Below are 21,993 nucleotides of genomic sequence, written 5' to 3' on the forward strand. Positions count from 1 at the left end.
GTGAGTGCTGAGGTCTGACATCAGCGATGTGAGCGTGGAAGGCCTTGTCAGTGCTCCTGCCTGAACAGCATTTTTACTGTGAAACACAATTATAATGGAAATATGTAAAAGGACTTTCTTGTTCTGGCTAAAAATGGCTTTTTACATTTCAAAAGCTTTCTTGAGTAGTGTCAGCATCTGAAATCTCCTTCATGGAATAGACAGTCTCAGCTGTTTAATAGATGTATTGTTTTATCTTCTGAATAAATGGATGAAAAATCTTTCTTTTGGGCCTCACTGTGCTAGACTTATGGAAAGTGGAATTGCCTCATGAATTTTTGTGACATACTGACTCTGAAAAGCCAAAGCTTGCAGTCTTGTTCTCTCTTTCTAAACAATATCTCCTTTTGCAGTACTAGACTCCTTATCCAACCTCAGTGCAGCATCTGAACCTGCTCCCAAGTTCAACCTCGAAATGTGAAATGCCAGTCAAAAAGTTGGCACATCTCTACTTTCCTATCAACCTTTAATTAAAACCCATTTGTTCAGATAGCTAAAGAGGTACCAACTCCAGTATTCCTATTTTTTCAAAATACTCAACAGCAATTATATGCTGGGAACAGCCAGCATGTGGGAACAGCCTTACGTAGATATCCCAAAAATACCTGCTTTCTGTAGAAAATACACTTCTAGTGCATTGTCAAAAGTTTATCTGAGCATATTTTTCAGTTAAAAATCTGTCTCCATTAATGAAATTTTAAATTTTGAAGATTGATAATTCAGATATTGATGTTACTCAACTACTCATAGTTTTTCAATCCCATCATTCCATCTGTACCAATATTGTAAGGACAAAAATTCTTCCAGTGTGTCTGGTTTTTTTAAACAAAATGTACGTTTCTTAGTATTAAGTCACTTGCTGCTTCTGGATTTTTTTCCTCTGGTTTTCTCTATACCTTCTCTTGGGCAGAGTGCTTTTTCAATTGGAATTTCAATTCTGCTTTTGGGCAGAGTGCTTTTTCAACTGGAATTTCAATGCTGTGCAATGAGCTAGAATTAGAAGAAATAATTTCTGATGTGACTAATTATGGGAAAAGGTAGAATATGTTCTTTTCTTTGTTTTAAAATAAGCACTGCTCTTCTAAATCGCTGCGTTTTTGTTTCTGGCAGTATTTTATAAGAACTGCATAAAAGACAGCATTTGTTGTACTTAATGTTATTTTAATGTTTATTAACAACTGTTAATATTTATTGACAACTTGAAGATAAAAAGTTTGTTTTGAAATGGAGCACGTATATGTTCCTTTCTCAACATATCATCTGAGTATGCTCCTTTCTGTATTCTCTGGTGCTAGTTGATTTACAGGTGCTGTATTTCTCTTTTGGTGTTGTTATTTGGATGCAGATATAGTTGGTTTTCTTTTTCTTTGTCTTTGAATAATGTGAATGGGCTGCATGAGTCCTGTCTTTATCTTCCTAAGCTTTGCCTCTGACAGTGACTTGGTCCACTTGTTGTTTACCAAGTGGGTTATCACAGTGTTTGGCATCCCATGCAGTGGGCAAAGGAATAGTCCCTTCCTTGTGGATTATGCAGTTTAAATGAGAATAGATACATTCATGCAGGAAGGGGCAATTCAACAACTTTTTGACAATTTGACTTTTGACAATTTCTCAGCCTGGAGACTACTGTTTCTACTGAGGTTTCAGATGTTGTCCAGCTTGCTTGAGAAGACCACTTTATTTTTTGTTGTTTTTTGAGTGGAACTTGCTTCAATGCAGTGTTTCTCTATTATAACTGAAAATGAGTCATCTTTACCCTTTCAGAATAATTCATGCTTTGTCTAATGTGAACTCCCTTATTGAATTGGTTCTACTGGCTGAGGAAAAGTACATGTCATGCAAACAGATTTTTGCTCCCTTCATTCTAACATCTTGAACTACACTGAATATATAAAGTATTGTGCAAAATTTATTTGTATTTATCTCCTGACTGCTATTTTTTGTCTGAATCTTGTTTATGACATACCTGTATCATTGCATGTTGAAGACTCTTCATTTTCAAAGGTAAAACTAGAATTAAAATTCCACTTTACTAGTATTTTAAGGATAACTCCGTTTATTAGGAAATACTGTGAAAGGCTGGAGGAACAAGCATAAGTATCTCTAAATTCTTTAAAGTAGGGAAATGTCTTAGTATGTCAAACTGGATGATTAGATGTAAATTACACTTTGGGTGTCTTTTTAGTCTCCCTGTAGAAACCAGATTATTTAATACACAGTGAGCTGGGTTCTTATTTGTTATTCCTGCCCTTTGACATCTAGGTTGTTGAATGAAAAGAATGAAAGGAAAAAAGAGGGTTTGGAATATGTGGGATTTTTTTTTTAGATTTTCACTGATACCAGAATTTGACTGACAGGTCAGTTTTAAATTTTTATTTTCAGCTATAAAAGACTGTAAAAAATTTGCATCAGCTAATAATCTATCAGGAGTTTGATTGAATGTCCCCTCCCCCTAGAATAATAGGTGATTAATTTTTATAAATGTATGTATATATATATATGTAAAATAAGATATTTTTATATCTTTTCAATCCTTTCCTGCAACAATTCTTTGGTCTAAGACTACCTGTTACAAAGTTTCCTTTTACTTAATTATTTTATGTTGTCGGCTTTACTGTATTTTAAGTTTCGTAATTCATTTTAAAATAACTGAATTGGAAGAACATAAATGAAATATTCTCAGTGTTTTTGTTTTGTTTTTGTCAGTGGCAGTATTGCTATTGTTTAAACTCTGCCACTTTACATGGTTCAGTCTGAGTAAGGTGCAGCTTCATTTCCAGTTCTGTAGCTGAGCTCTGCGTAAGGGCTGTAAGAATAGGAGGATATCCAGTTGGTTCTGGAAATCAAATTAGCCTTAATGCATCTCTGTCAAATCTTGCATTAATGGAACAATAGAATATTGGTATAAATATTCTAAAAAATGCAATGCTGAAACAGTCACAAATTTATCTGAGCATATTTTTCATTAACAGGTGATTTCTAACATAAGGTTTAAAATTAATGATGGTAAGGCTACGGTCAGTAATAGCTCTGTATGAAACACTGATGTTCACTGAGAGAGAACCTAGGTTGCTTGATGAAAAGCTTAAATAATGTTTTTTAACTAAACAAAGCATGAATTGAGATAAAATGTGTAAGACCACATATTCAGGAAAAGTAGTAGAAGATAAGCTAACGGGAAGCTGCTGAAACTTTGTGATAGATATTCTTTGGTATAATGACTTATATCGAGGAAAGTGTATCTTTTATAATGGTCTTTTTTGGGTTTTTTACTGAATGGATGCAGTATATTTAAAAATGACCAAACTGATGCATAGTGTTGAGTTTTGTATTTAGCAGTTGGAAGGTGAGATTTGTTAAAATATTTTCTCTGGAAATGCCAAGATGGCAGGTGGAGGGATCCTGACCATAGGATAAACAAGTCTAGCATTTTAAAGGGTCTGTTTGCTATTACATCTTACACAATTATTTCTGTAGATGGTAATGAGATTTTTCTCAGCCTGTTGATGAAGGAGAACATTTATGGTTAGAGAGATCTCACCCTTAAAAGTGAAATATCTTTCACTGAGCAGCACCAAGCCGATGTGGAATGCAAAGTTCTGCTGCATCTCTTTATCAATATTTACGTTCATCTGCCATTTTCTTTGTTGGAGAAGGGAACTATGTTTGAAGAACAGAGCATGGTTTTTAATTTTTATTTCTTTTTTACCTAAAATCTTGTAGCAGTCCAAAACTAGTGCAATTCCACTGTTTTTCTACGAGAAGTGATGGTCTTATAGCAATGCTGAGAATCATGTAGGCTGTTGTCATTCTTAGCTGTAGATCCATCCCTCCCTCCCACTCCCCTTGATTGTTTGTGAATACATTTCTGTAAGTATGTTATTTCAACAAAGGGTTTTTTTCAGTTTCTACTCTGAAATTTCATTCACAGCAGCCATAAATGTAAAGAAATGCAGCACAGCTAAGGAAGTGTGCAACAAATATTCACTTAAGAGAATCTCATCTGTATTTCCATTTGTCAAATGAGGATCTTCCCATCCTACTTCTCCGTCTTTTTTATGTCTGCATATTAATCAAGTATCTAAAATATACATATCTGAAATAACCATTTATACTGTAGTAGTTACAGCTTTAGTTGTAAATTTGATGTAAAATAATTTGAACCATTTTTTTCATGAGCTCTGCTCATAATTTGTTCGTTGTATTATTTCCATTCCATTTTCCACAGCTGCAATCTGAATAAGTGGCTCAATTATAGTTTAGTGTTATTCTTTAATATTCACTGAGCCCTATGGAAAACTTTGAAAGAAATATTCTATTTAAAGACAATTATGCTTAAATATCATCGTTTTCTAAAGACATTTGCATAAAAAAAGGCAAAACCATGAAGAACTAATTTTTCTTTTTCATACTGCTATCTGCAGTAATAATTCTCCTGTGTGACATCACAATCAACTGTCATGTGATATGATATCAGAGTTTAGTGTGATCAGAATTCTCTTACTTGAGCACACAAATAGCATTGCATGAAAACCTGACATAGCTGCCGCTTTGCTTCTGAAAATTGTGTAGTTCTTTTAGGAACTATTAAGAATATTTAAAGAATCATTAAGAAATAGATGCTGTTAACAGATATATTAAAATGTGTAAATCTAAGAACACTTGCTAATGTTTTTAAAAAAACCCGAAGAAGTTTCAGCTTCAATTAAAAAACTTTTTTCTACTATTTTGTCATTTTTCAAGAAAAAATACTGATTTTTTTTTTATAGTGACGATCATAGTTTTGCGACAGATCTTCATGACAGATCTTGTGACAGATTTGTTCAGTGAGTTATCTCTTCTAGAACTTGTAAAAACACAAGCAGCTCAGAAACCATGTTAATTTGTCCCTTGCACTCCTCTTTTTCATTGCACTTGAAAGCATGTGCAGAAATTTTCTTGCAAACTTTAGATTCCCATGAAGTGGCCGTTGTGTAGCTGCTGCTCTGCTGTACTGGCCAAATACATAACACTACTAACCCACTATGTGTTTCTTTGAAAACTGGAAACTAACTGGAGGGAGACACAGAAAAATGCTGTGTAGAACCAATTGAATGCAAATTAAATGTTGGATCTTCAGCTTTTGGCATGTTATTACTGCCTATACTCCTGTTTTATCAAATTGCACTTCCCATTTTTTTAAGATTAGTGGAGCTTGAGAGTCATGGTGTATAGAATTGTCATCTTGATAAATAGTAGAGATTAATGCTTTCATCCAAATTATGCATTCTTTTTTAGGATGATAGCATTACATAATAATAGGGGCAAATTTCCAAAGTCTTGATCAACAAAATGATCACAGGAAGACTTCTTAAATAATTCATTTCCATCTATCAAGGCTGACATGAGGCAGCGTTACCAAACAACCTCCTTTTGACAGGATAGTCCAATAGCACAGTTCTTATTCATTGCGCTGCTACTGGCACAGGAACATTTGTGGGCACGTATCCAGGTCCCCAGGAAACTTGGAATCATTCCATGTTAAAGAACTGTAACTGTAGCTAACAAACCAGCTGCTGTATTGAGCTCAGAAGGAAGTCTTTGTAGCTGTGTGGAAGGAACTTAAGTTATTTGCATAACATCCAGCAGTCTTAGTGGCAAGGGTTGGCAGGAGCACAACAGCAGGGTAGGCATCCAGCTTTTCTTTTTTGACCTTATCTGTCACTGATTCCATTCTTCAGTGCTAGGGTGAGATGAAAAGAGAGGGAAGTGAAGAACTTTACCAAAAGAGCTGTACAGGTCTGAAGAGAAGAGTACTCATGATCATATTGATATTGTTCTTTGTGGAAGTGATATTTTATTAAATTCAACAACAACAACAACGTAATCAGTTTACAATAAATAGTTATCAACATCACTGCAATGTTTGTGAGTGTGTAAATTCTTACTGTGGAGAAGAAAATCCTTAACAACAGATCACATGCGACTGTAGTGCTATCCATCACCAAAAGTCAACTTTCAGCCAGAGCGTGTTGTTGTACTGAGTTACAGGAATTTACAGAAAGGGTCAGCCATGTTAAAAACAGGCAGATTTTTTTCAATTAGGCCAATTTCAGATTAGGGAAAGAAAATAACAGTATATCTTAAATATTTTGCATCTTTTCTTCAACCATTACTATTTCCAATAAAATATCGATCTGCATTTCCAAACTGGCATTTCTTTTATCTTCTGTCATACCAGCTTTGCATTGTAAAGAAATGAATTCTTGATGTGGTTTGAAAGTAAAACAAGTGAGAGGCTCCAAGTCAGAAATACAATTTAATAAGAAGAAAAGGAGGGAAAAGATAAAATAAAATAAATGCAATAATACAAGAAGATCACTGACAGAGTCAGAATACAACCTGAGCAGGGTGATGGAAGCAGTCTAGGTGAGGTGGTCTTCCTGAAGCAGTGATCCTGTAGAAAGATCTGGTAGCCCTGGTCCTCTGGGAATCCAGTGGGCGAGGGCTGCCTGTACTGTCCCAAATCCCAGCTTATATCCAGGTGAGAATGCTTGGCTCCCCCCACTGGGCAGAGCATCTCACAATGGGATGATGAGTCATGCAGTGGGTCCTTGATGGCCCATTAAAGAGAGAGAGCCCCAGAGAGAGTTATCTATGAATCACGGGCAAGGCATTGATGGGCCCTTAACAGAAGGCACCCCAGAGGGAGGGGGGCCTGGGAAGAGCACTGCTCCAACAATTGGATTCATTAGTTCATGAAGATGGTGATAGAATACATCCTATACTACAACCCAGGACAATTCTCTATTAAGTACTGTTTTTTCAGTGTGCCTCTGTTAAAATACTTAGGCTATACTTCATCAAGTATTTAAACTACCACCAACACCAGGGAAAAAAAGTCTTGCTTTCCTGTGGTCTTCAGCCTCTCTGCTGCCTTCCACAAATGCAAATGTTTGTGAGCCCAAACAGTAAATCACATTATGGATTCGGATTGAGAGTAAATGGGGAGGAAGTGTCCATCTATTGCTCTTTCCTTCTGCCTCCCACACCACCACTCATCTCCAGTTTCATTTCAAACTTCATTATGTTTCTGGTCCAATTCACTGCTTTTGCAGAAATGCTTATGATAAAAAAAGGGCTAACACAAGAGAAGAAAAAAAATGGAATTTTTGCAAGATAGCCTTTTCTTACCTTGAATTTTTTCCCCTATTTTTAAGAGATTAATTTTTATTTAAAAGTTCATAAACCAATAACTTCTGTGAATTATTTTTATGTAGGAAAGGGCAGGAAGGCTAGAAGATGTAATTCACCATAATTTCAAAGAAAATTGAATTAACCTTTAGTAAGAAGTTAAATATCTTTCCCAGTGTGTAAAATTAAACTTACTGTGTTCTCACTCTTCTATATTCTGGCAGGAACAGAAAAGATGATTGTGGAATAGTTTAGTTTTGCTTCAGAGTTTTTATTTAGCAAAGATTTTTTCCACCTCTATGTTTCTATGAAGAATAGTCTAAGAGATTATTAAAAAGCTGTCAGTTGTTCATGTTAATTCTCAAAGAACTTTCTTCTATTTCAACTTTGCAGTATTACTTGTGCTCCAAAAATACTGAGCATATTGACATATGTGAGAGCAGTCCTGCAAGGAAGTCTTTGGGTTACTGGTGAAGGAAAAGCTGGATGTGACTCATCCGTGAGCACTCGCAGCTCAGAAAGCCAAACGTGTCCTGGACTGCCTGCAAAGCAGCGTGGGCAGCAGGACCAGGGGGGAGATTTTGTCCCTCTGGTGGGACCCCAGCTGCAGGGCTGCATGCAGCTCTGGGGTCCCAGCACAGGAAGGACATGAGCATGCTGGAGTGAGTCCAGAGGAGGCCATGGACATGACCAGGGGAGTAGAACATCTCCTATGAGGAAAGGGTGAGAGAGTTGGGATTGTTCTGCCTGGAGAAGAGATGGCTCCAAGGAAAGCTAATTCTGGCCTTCTAGTACCTAAAAGTGGCCTTCAAGACAGCTAGAAAGGGACTTTCTACAGGGCCTGTGGTGACTGGATGAGGATTAACTGTCTTAAACTGAAAGAGATCCAATATTAGGAAGAAATTCTTCATTATGAAGGTGGTGAGGCACTGGAACAGGTTGTCCAGGGAAGCTGTGGATGTCCCATCCCTGGAAGTGTTTAAGGCCAGGTTGGGTGTGGCTCTGAGCAATCTGGTCTAGTGGAAGGTGTTTCTGTCTGTGCCAGGGGAGTTGGAGCTAGATGATCTTTAAGTTCTCTTGCAACCCAAACCGTTCTATGATTCTGTGATAAATATTTTTCTTTTTTATGTGGTATTTTCATAAGTCAGTGTTTAAAAATCCTACTTGCCACTTTTCAAGTGCTATTTCTCTGAATATGTCAGTTGTTTAAATAATCTTTTGGACTTCTCTAAGGAACCCATTTAATTGTCTTGTTTGGCCATCGAGGAATTTGTATGGAGTGAAAGTAAGCTACAGAGATAGATTGTTAGTGAAATTGTCAGCAATTTCTACTACCAGTCACCTAGAAACCATAGCCATTATGAGAGTGCTGAAATCTAACTTGTGTTTGTTACCTCATTACTGCAGAGGTCTTCTAAAGTTCGCTGTATCAAACACAATTTCTGTTGATTTCTGACAAGCAGAATAAAATAAGGTGTCACATTTTAATTTATATTATTCCCTTGGCCCTTATCTCATCCTTCCTCCCTGTCCTCCAAGGGATTTTTATCACAATAAATGTAGGAGAAAAAACACTCGTCTTCTGAACTCCTCTTACTACCTCAACTCTTCATTGAAATCAAGGGAGAATTCATATTCCAAGCTAATTTGACCTGACTTCTTTTTAGTTTCTGGTAAATGCATATTGTCTTTTTTTGCAGCATCTTAAAAGATCATTATGTTGGCATTTTTGTTCAAGGAATAAAATCTGAAGAAGTACACAGCATTCTGTCTCGTCTTTTGTTTTAATCTGCTTTTATGCAGTGGATTAATGGATGGCCTCTGGTTGCAAATGAATCCTCGTAGCATGAGTCATGGTCATTCTTAAGACTATTGAGGAGTATTTTTATATCCTAGCAGTTCCTATTTTATAATCAACTGAGGCTTATCAATAGAGCTACTAACTTTCTTTTTTACAAAAGAAAACAGATAGGTTCTTTATCACAATAACTGAGTTAACAGTCTGGGTTTCCAACCAGAGGAATATAATACAACAGAAACAACTATGGCTGTTTTACACAGCTAAATGATAGCTTGCACTCCAGAGAAAGGAATGTGAGTAAATCTCCCTTCGGGAAGAGAGAAGGGGAAGGAAACAAAATACATTAATTCACTGAATTAATCATAGTGGCACAATTACTTATCTTTAAAATGTTATTTTAAATGGGGCAAAACACATCTCTCTGTAAAAGGTCTTGTCTACTCAATATATTTTACTTACTAGTTTTCTACTAGTCTTGCCCCAACTCTCCTGTGTCCATTACCCATTTTTCAAGAAAGCTTGGAAACAAGTGTCTTAGGTGTTATGTAAACAAACCCCAGTGATTAGATGGAGAGGAGGCATCTAAGTTTCTGTCAGCATTGCAGGGAATGTAGAGAGAATTCTCTGTGGCTATTCTGCTTATGCATGTACTGGGGAGCCAATGAGAGATGCAGGTTCAAGCTGGTCACATCCTGTGGAATCACATGAAAAACTCGAATTATTACATTTGCTGGGTTTTAAGGGGCCCAAGGATAGAGAATGATACAAAGCAAGTCACTTTAGGTCCATCCAGTTTCATGGGGTGTTACATATATCCAAGCAACAGTGGGAATTTACTAGTATTGAACATAAACATTTTAACACTTCTCCTTTTTTCTGCTTATGAACAGATTTAAGAAATTTGGAGTCTGGATTAATACTGAACTGAATGCATCTGAAGGAAATGTTTTGAGATTGCTCTCCTGACAGAAATTTTACAAAAATGGTACACTGAGGTTCCTACCTGCACCTGTGGGAAGACTGTAACAGTATTTTTATATCGCAGTTTATTGGCCCATAAAAGACGATGTAATAACAAATGTAACAGTAAATTTATGCAACGGTAGTGGTTCTCCTCCCACTGACTGGACATGAGTGATCAAAGGTCTTTGCAAGAAGATAAGCACAAGGTTAGCAGAACTTCCTCCAAGTTCAGAGAGTCTTCAAGAAGCATGCAATCGGACGATTATTTCGCTAGAAAACTTAAAGCCTTGAATGGTAGCATGGGTCCTCCTGTTTCTTCAAATGCCTCTAGCAAAGCTGAAAATAATCAAACAAATGGTACACCAGCCGTGCCTAAAATGGGTGTTCGAGCAAGGGTATCTGAATGGCCTCCTAAAAAGGATTGCTCTAAGGAACTGAGTAAAGCTGCTTGGGAAAACAGACCTCCAGCCAGTTATGAAGGTGTTGGCTCAGTACTTCCAAATGGACAAAACGACCAAAGTGATGAACAGCAAGAAGAGCTAGAACTGGAATTTACAGAGGGAAAATATTCAATTGGAGATCTTTTTGTTCATTCACCTCAAAGGGGACTTCATCCCATAAGGCAAAGAAGCAACAGTGACGTGACGATAAGTGATATTGATGCTGAAGATGTGTTAGACCAAAATGCTGTCAACCCAAATACTGGAGCAGCTCTTCACAGAGAATATGGCAGTACTTCTTCAATTGATAGACAAGGCTTGTCTGGAGAAAATTTTTTTGCAATGCTGAGAGGGTACAGAGTGGAAAATTTTGAACATAAAACCCTTGCTCCTTTTGGATTGCCTGAGTTTTTCCACTGTGATCCTACGGTTTCTCCGAGTCTACATGCTGCTGCACAGATTTCCAGGGGAGAATTTGTCAGGATTTCTGGGTTGGATTATATGGATAGTGCTCTACTTATTGGTCGAGACAGGGAGAAATCTTTCAAGAGGAGACTTAAATCAGAAGCAGTAGAAACATCTCTCTTCAGAAAATTGCGAACAGTTAAAAGTGAGCACGAAACTTTTAAGTTTTCATCAGACCTGGATGATAGACTTGACAGAAATGTTCGTTCTTGGAACTGTCAGAAATGTTTTGCACATTATGATGTTCAGAGCGTTTTGTTTAACATAAATGAAGCAATGGCTACCAGAGTAAATGTAGGAAAAAGAAAAAATATCACCACTGGGGCTTCAGCTGCATCACAGACTCAGATGCCAGCCGGCCAGACTGGAAACTGTGAATCTCCTTTGGGAAGCAAAGAGGACCTCAATTCAAAAGAGAATTTAGATGCTGATGAGGGCGATGGGAAAAGCAATGATTTAGTATTGAGTTGCCCTTACTTCAGGAATGAAACTGGTGGGGAAGGAGATAGACGGATTGCACTTTCTAGGGCAAATTCAGCATCTTTTTCTTCAGGTGAAAGTTGTTCTTTTGAGTCCTCTCTGAGTTCCCATTGCACAAATGCTGGTGTTTCAGTACTGGAAGTGCCAAGAGAAAACCAGTCCATTCACAGAGAGAAAGTGAAGCGTTACATCATAGAACACATTGATCTTGGAGCATATTATTACCGCAAGTTCTTCTATGGAAAAGGTAAATTTTTCTCATGCAGCTGTTCTGAGGTATCCATGCATTAGATTTAAGTTGTTTAGTAACTATTGTTTTTTATTTTTCTTCTTCTCTATAGAGAGACCTAGGTATTCCAGAGAATCCTGAAACTCTTTCTTGAAATTAAGCCTGTTATTTTTGCTCTCTCAGGGCAAGGTGATGGGTTCTCTATGGTTATGCAATACCTGTGAGTTCATTATGTGGTTTAATGAAAGGTCATATAAAATAGCGTGTAAGCTAACTTCTCCAACCCAAACTTTCTTGATCAGCAGGAAGAAAAGGTGTCTTTTGTATCTAGTAAGTGCATTGGAAATACTGATACTCAGAGTGGAAATAATTATTTCCTAAAACGTGACTCCAAAAGACAAAGTTTTATTATTGAAGCTTCTAATTCTAACTCTCTTCTAAGTTCAACTGTCTTCAAGTGTGTCTTGAGGCCTTTCATAATATATGCACATGCACAATATTCCTTAAATAGAGAGCTTCTGATGTTATTTATTTAGTTTTTTAGCTTAAGGAAGGATGTCTTATGCCTTTCTCCTAGCCTTATACCCCTTTCTTTTAGGATGTGTTCAGTCTGCAAACATGCCAGGATACTCTTGTCAGCAGAGTAATTATGTTGTTTTTAATCTTTATTCAGATAAGCTATTTCCACTTTGTGATCAACTTTGATGGTCTGCATTCAGTACTGGCTTGTGCAATGTGGATGAAATCCCTGTCAAATACCTGTCTCTGTCCTATCTATATTACGAATTACAGCTAGACCTTCATGCTCCTATTAAAAGAGAAGTCTGCTTCTGTTCTTAAAAAACTATTACAGCCCAATTTTTCTTGTTCTTCTTGAAATCATACTTCCTGTGCTTTCTAACTATGTTTGAACATCAGGAAATAAGCACAGTACTGTTACTTTTTCCTCTTGTAACCCTTTAAAAGGGACTCAAGAGAGAATCCAGTACAGTGCTGTCACAATACAATAGACACTGAGAACATATTAGCTGTCAAAAAACTATTTAAAAGGCAAGGAAGAGAAAAATCTGGATCTGTAATGAAAGAGGAAGAAAACGACCCATAGCTAAGATGGGCAGTAAATCCACAGGTTCAAAATGGATTTTAAGCTAGACAGGTTGTAAATTACATTGAAGGTGTTTAGAGAGCCAGAGTACAAGAGAATAAATGGAAACTTTTAACAAAAGGCTGGCATGTTTTTTGAGGGGCAGAAAGAAGAAAAGATTGGCATTCAAAAAATGAAAGGAGGACTGTCAGTAGACAAAGGTGGTGACAAGATGGACAGGAGAAAGGGGGACAAGAATTACGCCAGACGAAAGAGGACTTGTTTGTAAAGTGCTTTTGTCTTGGATGGGTTATAAGTGCTAAAGTGTGGAACACTTGTGTGAAGAAAAATCTTGTCAGAGAAATTATAAAAAGAAAATGCAGATGCATACTCAAAGCCACTTTAAATACTATATTATAAACAAATCTAATGACCTTTCTGGAAAATTGATGTGAATGTAATTAGTTTTTATTGACTTCTGTTCTGAAATAGTATCAGAGTTCCTCAGAGTTTTATCCCACTTAGTATAACACTAGGAAACTTGAATTGTTATTAAATGTTCTCTAGATAGAGTTCTTTCAAAGTAAATATGGTGTGATTCATTTCATATCCAGTAATAAATTGTTACTTTCTCACCTTTACAATGGTATGTAAGCCATGGTCTGTTGTGCATTATCTTTTTATAGAGCTGTAACAGAAGCTACATGAGAGAAATCTCTATTGAATGTATTGAATGGCTTTTATGATGCAGCAAGTCAGGGCAAACAAGCTGATGAAACTAAAATCTTAATTTTTAATATCTACTGTCTTAAGGGGTCATGCACATAAGGAATCACCACATTAATTCCAATTGAATGCAGTTCTAACTTAAGCAAAACTTACTGTGGACAGAGGAAATAATCCAGACACTTTGCATTGGGCAACAAGATGTTGTACTGCTGGCCTGAACTTCCATATTGAAAATAAAAATTGCCATTTTTGTTCATACTGGCACTATGTGATATTCTTCTATGACAGTGAGCTCTCCTAGCTGATTTTTTGATTTAGTTGTGGAGTTTATTTTTACCAAAAGCATTGTGGAAGGATGAAATAAAAACTTCATGAAGAGTAGTTACTTGTACATACTATCACTGATTTCTGTTGCCTTTAAGAAAATATATATGAAAAAGAAATAGCTTTTTGAACATTTGATTTTGTTCACAGTTTTATAATTGGCACTTGTCAGCATACCATTTTATTTCTGTTTTAAGATGCATGGAAGAAACACCCTGGCATGTGTAGCACTAATTATTCCATTCCCTTTCAAGAAATAAGAGATTTGGGATTCAGTGTTTTCTGAAATGAGTTGTGGTTTTATTTATAAGCTTTGTAACTATTGTTAAAATAAATCTAATGCAACCGATATAAAATATGTTTATTGAATATATCTTCTCAGTTTTCAGTTGAGAATTGTAAAAGCTAGAATATATTATTTTATCTCATTTTTTGATTATTGATTTGTCCATTTCCCCTTGTGCAATTATCCTCAGAATTCCTTTAGATTTGTTACTTATTACCATGCCTTTTATTTGAGGAATGCTTGCAACCATTTGATGTTACTGTCTCTATCTGCTGATATGGGATTGAAAAAAAGTCCTAAAAGAAATGTACAAGCTTAGCAAGCTATTGGTGTTAACTCAGGTTTTTACAGTTAAGACTTTTGTGTTAAAAGAAAAATTGACAACTATTCCTCAAAATGAAAAAGTAAAAACTTACAAATATTTTAGCATCTCTCTAGATCTCAGTTAGAAAATAACACTTATTTAATAGCACTTTTCTTCTTTTCTCCCCAGCTGGTTCTTTTAAACCAACATAAACACATTTAAATGAGCTCAATGCGTTTGTACTTTCTGAAATTAAAAAAAAAAAAAAAGGAAGATGCCTTGAATTAAAAATATTTTCCCCAAATCCCAGAATATCAGTAGCTATACTATTTAATTTACTTCAGCTTCATTACTTTTCTTCTCTGAAACTGGTTTATGTATTTTATTTTTAATGTATATAGTGTGTTTGGGTTTGTGTCTTTCACATTGTACAAGAAGTTAGTAGGTATCTGCACTCACTTGTATTTTTCTGCTCAGTAATACTGCAGCCAAGAAATCTAGTTACTGTGTAATACCCTTTTCTAGATTTACATCAAAATGGAAAGCTCTAGACTTCTAACGGAGGAGTTTGCCATGTGTCAAAGCCTGTATATGCAGCTATGGGGATGTTTTATATTACTGGAAGTGTTAGACCTCTGAACTTTTCTCTCTTTCTCTCCCCTCTCTCTGTCTTCTCTGTGAAGTCCTGTTCCATTTGATAAAATTGCCCACTTAGACTCAAAGTTTTAATTTAACACTGGGAAGTCCATGAGGTACATTATTTATCCATGCAGGTAGAATTCTCAGACTGGGAAAGGAATGTAGTTGGAGAGCATGAGCAGATAATTTGACTCCTGTGCATCTGATTCCAGGTGTTCCTTTCAAAAAAAGTTGTAGTGTGCCGATGCTCATTTTCCTTCCACTGGGAGGTGGATTGGAACCACCTACAGACTTCATAGATAGATTTTGAAAGACTACTGGAAACCTAATTTAAACTTGATTTGAGAAATAAGACTGTCTTTTATGTAGAGATGACTTCATTCTTTTGTATTAATTCTGAGAGTATGGATAGCTTCTTAGTGGAAGACATTTTGCAGAAATCTTCTTTACACATTTCTATAAATACATTACTTTAAAAATGTATCAAATTCGCCCAAAAATGCTAGCAATTTTTTTTTAATCCAGACGTTTTTTAAGGAGAAATTAGTCAATTAATTTTTTTTTTGAAATATGGGATTATAGCATAAATTGTATTGGAAGACATTTCTGCAGGCCATCCAGTGTAATTCACTCTTTAAAGTTCCCTTAAATGTAGATTCTGAATAGGTTGCTCAAAACCTGTTTCCCTTTAGCTGTCCCTTTGGCTTTTGTACAGTATCTAAGGATGGAGATTTCACAATCTATCTTGGAAAGCTGTTTGTGTTGGATTCCCCCCAATCAGAGGCTGCATGTTGTGGTGGTTGCATCTTGTTCTTTCACTTTGTCCCTTTGAGAAGAGTCTGCTTCTCCTTTCTCTGCAACCTTGCATCAGTTTGTGGAATCCAGCAGTTACTTCTCCCGTTAATCTACTCTTCTCCAGCTGCACAAGCCCATTTCTTTTAGCCTTTCCTCATCTGTTGCATTCTCCAGCCCTCCAATTGTCTTCATAGTTGTCTGCTGGCCTTGTCTCACTCTGTCCAAAACCAGACACTGCTTCTTATGTGGCCTCAGAAGTTCCAAACTGAAAGGCATGATGTTCTCCTGAGCTGCTGCAATGCTCTTTCCTGGAGTGTGGTTGCCTTCCATCTCTGTTGGAGGGTTCTGCTGGCTGCTGGGCAGCCTGTGCTCACAAGGTCCCCAGTCCATTTCCACAGAGAGGCTCCTGAGGCAGTACATTCCTACCTTGTTGTATGGGCTTGCTTTGTTTTATATGCAGGTCTGTGTCTGTCGTGGCTCTTTCAGTCAGTTTTCTTGGATTGTCCAAATGAGAGTTTGTTTTAAAGTGTCAGGTTGAGGCTTCAAGTGGTTTAGGAGTTGCTTCACATGCAGCTCAGCTCAGCAGTAGCTGCCTCCAGGGAGAGTGGGAGGTGAAACAGCTGTAGGACTGTACTTGTGTGGCTTTGCCCTTGCTTGCTTTTGTTAAAATTGTAAGGATTATACAATTCAATGTCTGCCCTGTGCACATATTCCTGATTTGTTAAAAGCCTGCCAGTTATTCCCCTTCATCTGTTGCACCCATCTGCAGTCCTGACCTCCAATACATGACCTATTCTTTTAGAGCTTGGTCATGGGCAACAACTTGTTGAAGATGCACTCCATTCCATCATTTAGATAATGTAAAACCCTATTAAGCAATAACACCTCCACTATGAAATTCTGATAAACATTTTAGTAACTGGCCACTAATTGTAATTTGTATTACTGATCACAGTCCTTCAAGGTCAGCTGTCCAGCTGGTTTCTATCCACCTTGTAATTTGCATGTCCAAACCATGTCTTTTCAGTTTAGCTACACAGATATACTATAGGAGACTGTGTGAAAAGCGTTGCTGAAGTAAAAGTGGGTGACATTCATTGCTCCTTCCTCATCCAGAAAGCCAGTCACATCACTGCAGAAAACAACTGGATTGGTCATGCATGATTTGCGTTTTTTAAATCTATGCCGGCTGTTTCCAAGAATCTCTTTGTTCTTCATGTGCCTGGAAATGTCTTCCATGAGAATTTGTTTCCCTAATCTCCCTGGGAACTAAGATTTATCGTGATTGTTCTATGGCTTCCTAGACCCTCTTGCCCTTTTTTAAAGGTGACTGTAACCACTCACTGTGACCTTTCAAAGGTGGTGAGGAGGAACTTCAACACAGGTCTTGTCTGGTCACATTGATTTGAGTGTGTCTAGTATCTTTAAATGGTCTCTAATGTGATCTTTCTCTTCATCTGATAGTGCTTTACTCTCCCAGACTGGACTAGTTGCCTCAAGGATGAATTTAACTATTCATCAAACACTGAAGAATTACCAGACGTAGTTTTCCCTTGTTGAGACTGAGTTGCTGCTTTGAATGTAAAGTTGTAAATAAGAATTTGTTTGAAGACTCTTAGCTTTTATTCAAGATTATATGTAGATACAGTTTCACCAAACTGGTTTCCTATGAAAGCAAAAAGATTTATTTCGTAGTAAAAAAGTGAAAAAAAAAATCATAGTAGCAACAGTTGCAGTAATTTATTTGATATAAGTGACCATTTTGCTCATCAAAATTAGCATTTGTGATTTATGTATTTATTGTACAGTTCAGAAGATCACCAGCTGGTATATTCACAGACCTCATAGTTCAATTAAAAAAAAATCTTTCTTTCTTGCTGCAGAAATTTTTTTCTGAGATTTGATGAAATTTCTCTAGGAGATTCATGCTTTACTCTTATCTCTTCATTCATTCCTGTGCAAAAGAGCATCAGAACTACTTTGGAATAGATGAAAATCTTGGACCTGTAGCAGTGAGCATCCGGAGGGAAAAGGTTGAAGATGCTAAAGAGAAAGAAGGATCTCAGTTCAACTACCGTATAGTTTTCAGGACAAGTGAGGTAATGTTCATTCTGTAATTCTGCAAAGCAATGGAAGAGTCGACTTACAGCTTAGGATGCTAGCTGTTTGTCTGGGGGTACGTTGTTAACTTTGAAAGTAAATCTCTTAACGGGAAAGGATGTTTCCTGTACCATTGGTAAATGTAGTTGCTCCTGAAGAAAGCTTTCCTTTCCTGTAATTTTTGTCTTTTTGGGTGACCACCCGAAAGGAGGTAAGTTGGCTGAAGAGAACTGCAAGGTGCAAGCAAGGGAACAGATGTTAACACAGTTAAAGGTAAGCGTGGATCAGGCTGCTTGATGTTATGTTTCTCATTATAGAAATGAAAGATTAAGAACTACAGGAATAAAGGGAGCTGTAAAATATGAAAAGTATATAATAAAATATATGAATGAAATATAATGGCATTTTTGCGTTTTTTTCATTTTTTTTCAAAATACTTTCTTAGAAGCTTTTTTGTGACATGTTTATATGTACTTCTATACAGATTATTTGCAGAAGTAGTATTAACATATTCATAAAATAATAGTCTTATTTGAAAGAAGATTTTTATTGTGGTTATTGTGTATGAAGTCTCATAACTTCTGTTTCAAGCAATTTAATATTTCTTGCTAAATAATTTCTTTATCACAGCAGCTACCTTAGATTTACATGAAAACATACAATGTTATTATTGCAGCAAACAACTGTAAATTTTCAGAATCCTTAGGATATAGAGAAGTGTTAGCTAGACCTCCTGTTATCACTAAGCTCTTGTGCTTTTGCAAACAGATGTAAAAACAGATACAGATATAATTTTTGTTTTCAGTCTGGGTTTTCCTCAGTCAAAAAAGGGGTGTCCATGTATGTATGTCCATGTATGTGTGGAGAGGTCATCCAGGTGACCCAGTTCTGAGAAATTACTCTCTTTTTGTCAAATCCAATGAAGATAAAGCAACATGGATTAAGTAATAGGTGAATAGGTTAAATAAAATTGTAATTGGCTATAGCCTATCTCACGTGTCCAGCCTCACATTTGACTACTGTGTTTGCTATGTTAGTATGGCAAAATTAACTATTTTTAGTTTACTGGTGTCTTTAGTACTTTCCCCTCCCCCAGAAAAGGAATATTCTTAGTAATTGTAATAAATTGTTGACATACTTCTTGAATTTCTTTAAGCAAAAAAATGTATTTGTCACTTAGACAGTGAAAACTTGTCTGCTTTTTAAAAGTTACTTGGCAATTTTTTTACTGGTTAAAAAAAAACCCTAAAATGATGCTGTTTTTCTTTCCATGTCTTTTTTCCATGCTTATGCTAAAACCTGAAGTTTTTATCACTAGGGTTTAGAGATAAAAATGTTTTTAGACATTTGGACATTTAGACAGTTTTTTTAAAAAAAATAGAGCTAAAAATGTTTTTTGTGTTTTACCTTCACTGCAGCTTACTACACTTAGAGGAGCAATTTTAGAAGATGCTATACCATCCACTGCTCGTCATGGCACAGCAAGAGGTCTCCCTCTCAAAGAGGTGCTGGAGTATGTAATACCAGAGCTGAGCATCCAGTGCCTGAGACAGGCTTCCAACTCACCCAAAGTACCTGAGCAGCTGCTTAAACTAGATGAACAAGGGGTATGTAGCACATGGTCTTCTTTTTAAAGACTGTTCCTTAGATAAACAGAAGAAAAAAGTAATTAAATGTTTTGCAGACAGTGCTGATTAACATGGATCTGTAATGCAAACCATTCAGTTTCTTGGTTTTAGAGAAACTTGTCTGTTTTCACTGACAAAATGAGGTTTGCTTTTCTGAGCAAATTCTTCTTAAAATACATTTCAACTGAAGGAAGTAAATATTGGTCTATGAAGATTGCCTTTCAATGGCTGAGTGAGAGAAAGATTATTAAGTTTTAATATCACTGAGAGGGGATTTTCACAACTTGTATTTGTACTTTAATGTGTACAAATGTTGAATGCAAATAAAAATACATCTACCACTTTATTAGTATTGTCTGCGGGTAAGGAGGCAAAAGCATGTTGTGTCTTAAGTCTCTGCATCTAAAATTTATGTTTATTTCTTACAGTACCATTTTATTATATGCTTGCTGTATTCTTACTTGAATAGATTACTTATGTATTCATAGAACTGAAGTTGTGATTGAGACTAATGAATCAACTGCATGGCAATAAAATACTCAAATAGCTTAAATTTTGAGTGAAAATGGGGAGGTTTATTAGGTTCAGTAAGAGTCAAGCTGCTTCATTCAAAGCTAGGAGTTAAATTTATGGTTTCTGAATATTTTGTGAAGGACACACTTGTGATGGTTTTTAAATCATGCTTTTTTTTAAAAAATGTTCATTTTAAGTGAAGATTTTACTTTCTAGGTGAAAGTCAGTATCTATCAGTTGAAGTCCAATCCCAGGACTGAACCAGCTGATTATGATGGTGCTGTAGTTAATTTTTTATTCCTAACTCAGTTTTGAATGTAGCAATTACATCTAACATCAGTGATGTTAGGCGTCTGGTAGACGCCTCTTTCCTTGTGCCTGTAACAATTGCTTGAAACAGAGCACATGCAGAGGAGTAGAATTGGCGCTTTTTTTTTTTTCATGGATCATTAAGCTATCTTTTCTATGTTAGTTTTAGTGCTTTTGTTCACATTGGTGTTTGAGGGTGATGTTAAATTTGTTAAATTTTGTTAGTCAGTTTTTTGGTAAAAGAGTACAGGGAAATCTGAGGCACTGAATTCTGAATCCAAGAGTTCCTTATGGGCTCTTGCTCTCTGCTGTTTGAGTTTAAGAGTGAGTTTAGGTTAATATATAAGTAATATTCACTCTCAGAGGGGCAGTATGTTCAAGGCAGTATTGATTATGACTGTGTTTGATCTGATCTGAATATTTCCCAAACTCACTAACAGTATTTCTCAAAAAATGGAAATGGAGATTGTTCATTAAACTGACCAAAGTGATTCTTTAATCATCATCTCCTTATTATTAGAAACAGCAGTATAAAGCTCTTCCTTTTATTTTGTGTGATCAGTTCTGAAATTCAGTACTATTATTAAATGGGCTGTAACCTGACAAAATGTTATATTAATATATCTTATGTACCCCTTATTACAAGGTAATTACTTGAACATAGACAGAAAGCTGTGCAAAGAACTGGCATGAGATCCATTTTTGGTTTTAATCCTCTTAGGTACTTAATGCTTTCAGTTAATTAATCAAGTAAATATACAAAGAGTTATGCTTGGCAATTGAAGGTGATAACTTGTGGAAATACCATTAATTTAAAAATATGAATTATGATCTAGAAGATTAGTACTGTCACCAGCATGATATGAATTTTGTCTAACGGGGTATTAAATGTTTACATTGTTCCATAGCCAACTGAAGACTACTTTGATGTTTTGATTTCATTCTCTACCTGTTTGATAATTTTCCTGTGAAATCTAATACAGATTATGGAGGAAACATGTGGCTAAATTTTGTCTCTAAAAATGACAATAGAAACTAGATGTAAATGGGATGTTAACCTAATTTGAATACATAAGGAAATTTCCTCTTCCCAATTTATTCTGCCATATGATGCTCATCATTAAATTCATCTGTAAATTTGCAAGAAAAGTCAACATTTTATCTGCCACTGTTGTGTTTTTAAGCTTTCTCCAACTTCCCCTAGTTTCCCTTCCTAATTTCTGCTAATGGTTGTTTATTCTATATGCTTTTTTGGTTTCCCACACATTGTCCTAGGGATGCTCACTTCTCTCTAAGCCATAGGATGAAGTTCAAAAAAGGCCAAAGAAATTAAGATTGGTTGCTGTGATATTTAGTGGCTATTTGTGTGCTTAATCTCTTGATGCTCCTTGACAATAAAAGAATGTAAAATCTTCCCATGATGTAAGTCAACAAGTTGTTGTTATATGATAAATATAAGAGCAAAAATTTGACAAGACTCGGTAGTGAGTGATTCTGACAAGAACAAAATAATTTTGAGTCAGGAAGGTGCTATGCACCTTCAATAGATATTACATACCCAAGCAGCTAAATGGGTTTAGAAGCTTTTTTGTGATGTCATGTTATTAAATTGTTCTCAGTGTAAAATATGTGTAAAATTTCTGAATTGGAAATAATGAAATTGGAACCACGTCTGAAATAATTTACTTAAAA

The 21,993-nt window shown here is 36.1% G+C and overlaps 1 protein-coding gene across 4 annotated transcripts in view; it reads left to right on the forward strand.

Moving 5' to 3' along the window:
• The window catches only part of SIPA1L2 (signal induced proliferation associated 1 like 2), a 100,110-nt gene that overhangs the window by 17,731 nt on the left and 60,386 nt on the right, over positions 1-21,993 (forward strand). For 3 of the 4 annotated variants that reach the window (XM_066315721.1, XM_066315723.1, XM_066315724.1), the window contains exons 2-4: positions 9,921-11,608; positions 17,717-17,850; positions 19,270-19,458. In XM_066315721.1, coding sequence (XP_066171818.1) covers positions 10,144-11,608; positions 17,717-17,850; positions 19,270-19,458 — 1,788 coding nt within the window. In that variant the 5' untranslated portion in view covers positions 9,921-10,143. Of the gene's footprint in view, positions 1-9,903; positions 11,609-17,716; positions 17,851-19,269; positions 19,459-21,993 lie in introns of all 4 variants that reach the window. The other variant, XM_066315722.1, reaches the window with a different exon arrangement.

Source organism: Sylvia atricapilla, chromosome 3 (genome assembly GCF_009819655.1).
Source record: "Sylvia atricapilla isolate bSylAtr1 chromosome 3, bSylAtr1.pri, whole genome shotgun sequence".
Classification (NCBI taxonomy): Eukaryota; Metazoa; Chordata; class Aves; order Passeriformes; family Sylviidae; genus Sylvia; species Sylvia atricapilla.